At 54.2% G+C, this 7,449-nt stretch overlaps 1 protein-coding gene across 1 annotated transcript in view; it reads left to right on the top strand.

Moving 5' to 3' along the window:
* The first annotated feature begins 5,515 nt into the window (after window positions 1-5,515).
* Window positions 5,516-7,449, top strand: part of WTIP (WT1 interacting protein) — an 86,010-nt gene continuing 84,076 nt past the window's right edge. The window contains exon 1 of the mRNA XM_074881778.1: window positions 5,516-7,363. Coding sequence (XP_074737879.1) covers window positions 5,884-7,363 — 1,480 coding nt within the window. The 5' untranslated portion in view covers window positions 5,516-5,883. The remainder of the gene's footprint in view (window positions 7,364-7,449) is intronic.

Raw genomic sequence — 7,449 nt, 5'->3', positions numbered from 1 at the left:
GTGGCAGGAACCTGGAGGTACTGTACATAGCGGCTGAGGACTGGGGTACGTCCTGTAGCAGTGGGAGAGTTCCATGGGACAAAGGGGGTGACAGGATTGCAGCATTATTGGGGATTTGGAGAGGAAGTTACAAGCTGAAGAATGCAACGGATGCAGAAGAGAGACCTGCAGGGGCTGGGCCTTCATTAGTTCCATTGCTTATGTAACAGCTCTATACTTCTTGCAAATTTATTCATTAATTTCAGTTAACAAGTGTTATCTCTAGAATACCATTTTATATGGAAAAATACCATTAAATATAATTGGTGTTCTCAACAAACCAATGTCCTCTTTCTTCTGAAATGATCCTTCTCATCATAGCTGAAGTGTTTTGTATTGGCAGGTCAGCAGGTCAGTGCTCGTAGCCTGCCTCGTTTCTTGAACGGGTCTAAAGAGGCGCATACAGTTAGTCTGATAATTTTCACCCGCAGAGAATAGGGGGGGCATATGTATAGCAGTCCGACACTCATGCAGTGCTTCTGTTTTTTTATTAAATGCACTGATGCTATCTGATTTCTTCACTGGATGACGGTTTGCAGTGTTGTAATCAGGAGTTTCTTTTTATCACGTCAAGATAAATTTTAGCTCTGTAGAGTCACAAGTTTGTTTTCGTATTTCCGTTTCTCTGAAATAAGAAGCTATATAACCTAAGACCTCCTTAAAAGTACTATGTGGGTGTACTGCTAACTGAGCTGGCCAACTAAATTATGTATTTATGCAAGTGTAGTGGCTGCTATTAAGCTAACTGATTGTGTTTGAATATACAGTGATTATGTCCTGTGATTGCAAGGAAGTATGACTAAGGCCATGTGTAGTCTCCGAAGTATGAGCCAATAAACTGCTTTGGCCAGAAATGTTATTATCTGAAATAATTAAGAGAAGTGGAAGATGAAACTATGAAAGAAATAAGATACATAAATGGTGCTTGGACATATGTTGTCTGTCTAACCTAGCACGTTCACAAAGCGCCTGTCATGACTGGAATTTTACAGGGTCTGTCCCCAGTTAAATTTGTGCAGCACAGTGAATAGCTGCATTTGCAATGAATAAGAAGAATGTAAAAAATGTTAAATAGTGTTTTATTGCGGATTTAGAATGAAAAATGACCTGTAAGCCTGCAGAGTAGTGTTAGTCAAAAATATTTTAAATAGTTGTGCCTAGCAGAGGTGACCATTCAAATACAATGCGTTCTGTCTACCAGAAGATGGTGCCCTAAAACACATTCAATAAATTTAATTTTTAAAAGCTATGATCAACTGCAAATGAGTATTTTTAAAAACATGTCAGAACAAGGTGATTTGCAAACAAATCACCCAAGTCCAAATACATATTAATATCCAAACTTCATATTCCAAAAAGCTTGCTTATACTTAAAGTTATCACAACACAAATTAACATACACTGCCCAGACAAGCAAAACAAAGCAATATAAAGCACAACACAGCTACCACTTCAAAGAAAAGAAAAACTTCAGTCCCCCCTTCCAAAGTAAAATTCAGCATAGTTTTTCTATGAATTTCACAAACTTTGTTTTGGTTTTTTTTAGTCGGGTGTGAAACAGACCAGAGAAAAAGAATAATCATTACATTCCTCACCAAGAAACCAATCAATTTTAAAACTGCAAATCAGAACAGTAAATCCCTGAGTAATAACAAGTCTTATTTACCTTGTAGACTTGAAGGTATAATTTCCTTGTTTTCTTAATGTTGGAGACAATGAGGGAAATTGCAAAAAATCAGGTAGCATCCAATTCAGTAAGCAAATCTGCGGAGCAGCTTCAAATTGTTAAATTGATGAAGCGAGACAAAGAAATCCCTCCTGCATTGTGTCAGTAAAACCACGTCTGATATAACATACACCACAACACAAGTCAGTGGGATTTTTGCCATTGTCCTCAATAGGGCTCAAGTTTCACTGGTGAATTCTTACAGATTCTTTGCTTTGTTGGTAATAAACTGTTTGCAACTCTGGGAGACAAAATCCCCAGCAGACCATCAGGTCTCCCTACCCATTGGCTTGGGCAGCGTTTCCTTGAAGGCACTGGCAATTAGAAGAAACAGGAGTGCAGTGCCTGTGAGGCCCAGCCAGCTGATATTCACAGATCAATAACTCCACCTGGCTTTTTTGCTCCCTTTAAGTCTTAGACAAAGGAGTTTATTTAACAGAAGCAGCTGGCTTTCCTTAATATCTGATTTACTGATGTAACTTTAAATCAAGCATAAGGACTACCACACCAAACTAAGAAATGAAGTTCAGCTTTTATAATCCTCTATGACAGCTCTTGTGCTCTTAGTTACGGAAGTGTGAGTCTTTTTGCAATATATACATTTTACTGCTGGTTGTTAAAATTAAGCAAATATATTTAAAATAAAGTGGGGAGAAACCCATGTCAGGATTGTCAAGCTGTAATTGCCCAGTACTTTGGGTTTTCTTGTCTGTAACAGGAAAATGATGAGGGTACTTATTACAGCAACAGCAGCTTTAACTCTACACTTTTTGTTTGCACAGCCTGGCACATATGGTCCTCTATGAGAAATGCAGCAGTGCTTGAGTGTGCTACGTACCACTGCAAACATATTTATTTCACCCATGTGGGTTACATCTGTGGCTCTAGTGTGGATAAATGTTATGTTCATTATGTGTATGACAGAAGTACGATTTACTGGTGAAGAGCGAGTCTGTAGCATTGCCCCTGCAGCAGGGCTGAGGCAGGAACACAGTGCAGAGATACTCTGGCCTAGGGCTGCAGCAGGCTTGGCTGGGCCTGGCTTTGAGGATTTACTTACTGAACATAAGCTTTCAACAGTAAAAGTAAGTGATTTTTATAATTTGATCCACATTGCTTACTAAAAAGGGCTGTTTCCTTAGATTCTCCAGATTCTCTCGGTCCCCAGTGTTTTTCCCATGAGTTCATACTCAGCAAAGCACGTGCTTCAATGACTTACCAAGAGGCTTACCATAGAAACTTGCTACCTGCTGGCAGCAGAAGCAGTATAGAACTGTGCTGCCTCAAAATGTGGAACAAGGGCAGATTTGTAGCTCAGGACAGAGCTACAGAAGGACAACAAGCTTCTGATGTGGCTTATGCTTCTGACTTCACACAGCATCAGCTCTGCAGTTCCTACTGTAAAGACAGCTGCTCAAAATGCTTCTTTGCATGAGCACACAGGCAGGGGATCCCAATATGCCCCCATTCTGTTAGATTAATAGTAAAGTTATCTAATGTTGTAAAGTTTAAAATAAAAACCCCAAAATTTAAAATAGAGTAAATTAATTTTTCTTTACATGTGCTCTGAGGTTCCCAGGTTGTCCATGAGCCTCTCCTACCTTCTCAGGAAGACAGCCCTACAAAAATCGGCAGTAAGTAGTTCAAAGTCAGTAACAGGATAGAACATCCCAGTACCGGCCCAGGAATGATTGAGGAAGGAGCTTGAAGGCAGCAGCCCGTGAGACACCCACTGCCCCAAACGAACTTTGTGCAGGAGTCCCAGGAGGGGTGGATGAGGGCTCAAGTTAAGGGTGATTTCCATGTGCTCTGTGGGAGGAACCTCTCTTTGTTCTTGGTGGGTACGTGTCCATGCTATGTGGCTAACAGCACAGTTTGTGTCTTTGCTGACAGCTTCACCAGAAAGCCCAAGGCTTGAACGGGTCAGGGACCTGAACTGCTGCTTTGATCCAGTGCCGTGGCACATCTGCTGGGAAGCTTTTCCTGCCGCTGGCGAGGCCCCGCACTGCGTTCGCTGGAGCAGCAATGGTGTGCACCAGGACGCACAACTGCAAGAGATGCTTTCAGCCATCACGCACCTGCTGACTCGAGGTGAGATGTAACTTGTCCCACAAGTAGTAACCTGCAGAAGCACATGGTAACAGCTTGTGTAGTAGATCGGCAAAAAGTGTAATGAAAGATGTGAACGTGTATTAGAAAAGAATACTTGCCTCTCAAGATTGGTTGTATTTGCACACGTGTGTTTGCATTGACAGTGGACTACCTCTCCCATGTCTAATAGATTTGCTTTCCAGGTCTTGTTCTGCACATTTACATGGTCTGTTAGAATTTTTCTTTTTTCCACTTGCCACCCATTCACACACAAACAGATTGCCAATCAATTGCCCTCCACAGCTGGGGACATTTTTGAGTACACAGTTGCTTTTAATGTTTAATTAGGTATGATAACAGGATAAAATGTTCTTGGCATGGCATTGTGCCTACAGCTCAAACTTGCAACATACTTCTCACAGGGTGCTCAGCACCTAGCAGCGTAAGGACACCAACTCAGGTACCTATTGTTAGGGCTCGGTCAGTATTTCTGCCATCAACGCGGATGATCAGCAGGGACTTGCAGCTTAGTTGCAAAAAAAATTAACTGTAAGCTACCTTAGTATTGGAGGTCTCAGTTCAGTAGCCATTTCGGGGGTGTTGTTTTCCAACAGCCTTTTCCGTGTGTATACAGATGTAAATGGCAAGCAGTGCTGGCTCTCCCGGATCAACGGACAAAGCCCTTGCAAAGTTACAGACAGTAGCGTGCTTTTTTAAACTCGTGTCACTTCATAGATTGCTGTAGGCCACAGTATGTTTATTATATGTCTTAGTACTACTTTTTTTTTTTAAGACTATATAAATAACTGCAAATAATTATCAGCTGCCGTGCTGAAGCACAGGTCCCTTCGGCGGAGTCACTGGGCCAGTCCCGGGATCTCGCACAGGTGTGAGCCGTTTGCAACCGCGGGGCCGGTCCCGTAACCCCTGGCCGCCACAGGCACCACCGCGATCCGGGGGGTTTCACCAGGCGCACCCCGGCAGGAGGGCGGGCGAGAGCTGCCCCTGCCCGCGGCGGGACGAGGCCGCGGGTCCCGCCGGAAAGTTCCAGTCCGGGGCGAGAGCGGCGGAGCCGCCGGGCGGGCGGGAGCCCCGGGCAGGCGTTCCACGCCGCCCCCACTCCTCCCCGCCAGGCCCCTCCGTGCGGGGCTTCCCCCGGGGCGCTCCGCCGAGCCCCCGCAGGGGGACCCTCCTCAGCCCCCCGCTTCCCGCCCGGCGGCGGCCCGGGGCGCGGTGACAGCCTCGCCGCCTCCCGGTCCGCGGCCAGCAGCGGCACCGCCCGCCCGCCGGCCCCGGGCAGGGCTGGGCGAGCGCCGGCCGAGGAGGAGAGCGGGCGGCGCGGAGGGGAAGCTGCCGACCCCGCCGCCGAGCAGCGCCGCGGCCGCCCTCTCCCTGACTGACTCGGTGAAAATCATTGTTTGGCTCCGGCATTAACTACATTCCAGCGGGACGCAGCGCCCAGTCTCCTTCCTCGCATTCCTGCCCCACACAAAGGAGTCCCTGCCTCGCCGCGCCCCGCGCTCCGCTCGCCGCGCCGCAAAGCCCCTCCGGGCCGGCCGCCGCCTTCGCCCCCCGCCCGGGGGTGCGGGCCGGGCCGCGGCCCCGCCGCGGGGCGGCCGGCCGGGGGCGGCGGGGGCAGGGAGCCGCCGAGCGCAAATTCCTCCGCGCAGCGCGCCATTGACTGGACCGAGCAACTTATTTAAGGCTGGAAAGTGACACAGGGGCTCCTCGTCTCCGCTCGCCGCGCTCCGCCGGGCAGCCCGGCCGTACCGAGCCGAGCGCCGCGGCGCAGGGATGCCGCTGAGGTGACTGCCGCCCGGCCCGGCCGCCGCCGAGCAGCCCTCCGGGGAAGGAGCCGCGTCCCGCCGCTGCCCCGCCAGGACCGCGTGAAGGGGCTTTCTGTTGGGGTGTGTTTTGGGTTTGAGGTGTTTTTTTTTTTCCTCTCTCCTTCTCTCTGCTCCGGGCTGTGCTTTCGCAGAGAGTTCGCCGTCCCTCACCCGGCCCGCGCCACCGGGCTCCGGCCGAGCATGGAGAAGTACGAGGAGGACATGGCACTGAAGGCCACCAAGTTCATGGAGGATCTGTCCCTCTACGAGCCCTGCCCGGAGGGTCTGTACGGCCGGGGCGGCCGCCGGGACCTGGCGCTGCACCCCGACCTGGAGGAGACCAAGCGGGTCATCGCCGCCCACATGACGGCGGAGCAGCGGGGCCGGAAGATGAACGGCACCGCCGCGCCGCCGCCCGCCGAAGCTTTCCCCGCCGCCGCCCCCTGCGGCAAAGCCTACCCGCCCGCCGCGCCGGCCGCCCCGCTCCGCGCCGCCAACGGCCGCGCCGCCGCCACCGAGCCTCCGCCGGCCGCGGGGCCGCCGTGCTGCGAGGAGGGGCTGTGCACCCGCTCCGAGGTGGCGCTGCCCTGCTACAGCGGCTTCGCCGACAAGGGCAAGCGCTACTCGGCCGAGGGCTACCGCTACGCCGCGGGCAGCGCCTACGAGGGCGGCTACGTGGCCAAGGGCGGCGGGCGGGCGCCCGGCGGCCCGGACGGCAAGTACGGCGCCGCCAGCCCGCGGGCCAGCCTGGCCGGCTCCTCGCCGGGCCCCGTCGCCGAGCACGGCAAGTTCTCCAGCCCGCGCTCCAGCCTGGGCGGCGCGGCCGCGCTGCCCTACGAGAAGTTCTCCAGCCCCCGCTCCAGCCTGGTGGTGCCCGGGCAGGAGAAGTACGGCAGCCCCCGCGCCAGCCTGGTGCAGTACGACGGCGCCGCCCTCAGCCCCCGCTCCAGCTACGCCAGCACGGCCAGCGACACCAGCAAGCACTCCAGCCCGCGCGCCAGCCTCACCAGCTACGACGGCGGCGGCGGCGGCAGCAAGCCCAGCAGCAACCGCACCAGCGGCATCAGCATGGGCTACGACCAGCGCCACGCCAGCCCCCGCTCCAGCACCGCCAGCCAGTACTCCTGCACCACCAGCCCCCGCTCCAGCTACTCGGACTGCCGCTACGGCCCGCCGGGCAGCGCCGAGCCGGAGGGGGCGGGCGGCGCCGGGCTCGCCCTGGCCAGCCCCCGCTCCAGCCTCTGCGGCCCCGAGGGCCGCGGCGCGGCGGGCGCCGCCGTGGTCAGCCCCCGCTCCAGCATCTCCAGCCAGAGCTCGCGGAGCTCCCGCGGCTCCATGAGCGCCTACCCCGAGCTGCAGCTGCCCTCGCCCCGCTCCTCCCTGCTGGGGCCCGGCCTGCAGGAGGACGGCGCCGCGCCCGACCTGGGGGACGTCTACCACAAGATCCATGCCCAGTCCCCGCCGCGGCACGACCAGCAGCACCCGCCCGCCGCCCCCGAGGCCGCGGCCCCCTACGCCTACAGCCCGACCAAAGGCTCCTCGCCGGCCCCCAAGTTCAAGCTGCCCTACCAGGTGACGCCGTGCCGGGAGAGCGGCCCCAGCCAGGCGGAGAGGCGGCTGGAGGCGCTGACGCTGGAGCTGGAGAAGGAGCTGGAGATGCACATGAAGAAGGAATACTTTGGTGAGGGGGCCGCCGGGCCGGGGCGGCGGGCGGGCGAGGGGCGGCGGGGCGCGGGGCCTGCCCGCAGCCGGGCGGGTCGGGCTGTG

Source organism: Strix uralensis, chromosome 12, assembly GCF_047716275.1.
Source record: "Strix uralensis isolate ZFMK-TIS-50842 chromosome 12, bStrUra1, whole genome shotgun sequence".
Classification (NCBI taxonomy): domain Eukaryota; kingdom Metazoa; phylum Chordata; class Aves; order Strigiformes; family Strigidae; genus Strix; species Strix uralensis.
This window is presented reverse-complemented; position numbering and strand designations above follow the sequence as displayed.